This window comes from Bubalus kerabau, chromosome 3 (genome assembly GCF_029407905.1).
Source record: "Bubalus kerabau isolate K-KA32 ecotype Philippines breed swamp buffalo chromosome 3, PCC_UOA_SB_1v2, whole genome shotgun sequence".
Taxonomy (NCBI): Eukaryota; Metazoa; Chordata; class Mammalia; order Artiodactyla; family Bovidae; genus Bubalus; species Bubalus kerabau.
Genome location: NC_073626.1, coordinates 69,421,423 through 69,423,097, shown reverse-complemented (window position 1 = coordinate 69,423,097; position 1,675 = coordinate 69,421,423). Strand labels below are relative to the sequence as shown.

The window sequence follows — 1,675 nt, the reverse complement described above, 5'->3', positions numbered from 1 at the left end:
AGCCTCTGGCATTCAAAATAAAAAAGAAACGACAAAATTCCAGGGAAGAAAAAATTCCAATACAAACCATGGCGACTCTAAAAATCTCCAAGAAACACCGCCCTCAACGTCATCGACTTTATGATCTCCTTACCTAGGGATAAACAAAACCCTTACTAATCAACCTAAAAATCTGGTTTCACAACAGAGAATGCCTCGGAATCCGGAAAATATTTTTGTTGCTATGCTTGCTTTGCTTGCCTTTACTTCCCACCCCCCCACCCCCCCCAAACCCCCCCCCCGCCCCCCGCCGCTCAAGCTGAATTAATTAATCATACTTATTGGACCTATACACCTAACCACCTTTTTTACTACAGGTATTTTAGACAATAGACTGATGGAACCCATCCTTATTATAAAAATGTCTCAGAGCAACCGGGAACTAGTGGTTGACTTTCTCTCTTACAAGCTTTCCCAGAAAGGATACAGCTGGAGTCCGTTTAGTGGTATGAAAGAAAACAGAACTGAGACCCCAGAAGGGAGAGAGTCAGATATGGAAACCCCCAGTGCCATCAGTGGCAACCCATCCTGGCACCTGGCAGATAGCCCCGCAGTGAATGGAGCCACTGGCCACAGCAGAAGCTTGGACGCCCGGAAAATGATCCCCATGACAACAGTAAAGCAAGCCCTGAGGGAGGCAAGCAATGAGTTTAAACTGAGGTGCCAACAGACATTCAACGACCTGACGTCCCAGCTCCACATCACCCCAGGGACAGCATATCAGAGCTTTGAACAGGTAATAAATGAACTCTTCCGGGACGGGGTGAAGTGGGGTCACATTATGGCCTTTTTCTCCTTCGGTGGGACACTATGCATGAAAAGCATAGACAAGGAGATACAAGTATCAGTGAGTCAGGTCACAACTTCAATGGCCACTTACCTAAATAACCACCTAGAGCCTTGGATCCAAGAGAACGGTGGGTAGGACACTTTTGTGGAACTCTATGAAAACAATACAACAACCGAGAGCCAAAAGGGCCAACAGCGCTTCACCTGCTGGTCCCTGACGGACACGACTGTGGCTGGTATGGTTCTGCAGGGCTTGCTCTTCAACTCATAGTAACTATTCGTTTCATTACAGTCATTCATATTTTATACAAGCTTATGTTCCTCTTCCTTCTGTTATAGCTATAGAGAACTTACAATTTAATAAGACTCTACGTTTTGTGACTTACATAGATTACAGATTGTATACTTGTTTTAATTCTTCTGTTACTTTGAAATATGAATCCCTAGAAAGAGGGTCCAATGGCAGGACTTGCCTCCCAACTACTCTCTAAATTACTCCGGAGATCTCAACGATTCATTGGATGGTTAATTCTTGACATTTTGAGATTAATAGCCATTTACACTACTGCCGCTGTCGCAGGCATAGCTTTACAAACCTCAATTCAAACACAAAACTTTATTCAAAATTGGACCAAAGCTGCTCATACTATGTGGGCCACTCAGGCTCAGATAGATTAGGAAATTCAGGATGAAATACAGGAACTAAAAACAGCTGTCAAATGGGTCGGAGATCAATTAATAGATTTACAAAAACAAATAATATTAAAATGTGATTGGAATTCTACTCAATTTTGTATCACCCCTGTTCAGTTCAACTATAGTGCCTACAACTGGGAGCAAATTAAAT

At 43.0% G+C, this 1,675-nt stretch overlaps 1 protein-coding gene across 1 annotated transcript; it reads left to right on the top strand.

The window, feature by feature from the left end:
- The first annotated feature begins 400 nt into the window (after positions 1-400).
- On the top strand, positions 401-1,099 carry LOC129647272 (bcl-2-like protein 1). The gene is made up of 2 exons (XM_055574433.1): positions 401-775; positions 965-1,099. The coding sequence occupies exons 1-2, from the start codon at positions 401-403 to the stop codon at positions 1,097-1,099; spliced, it is 510 nt and encodes a 169-aa protein (XP_055430408.1).
- Positions 1,100-1,675: the final 576 nt, after the last annotated feature.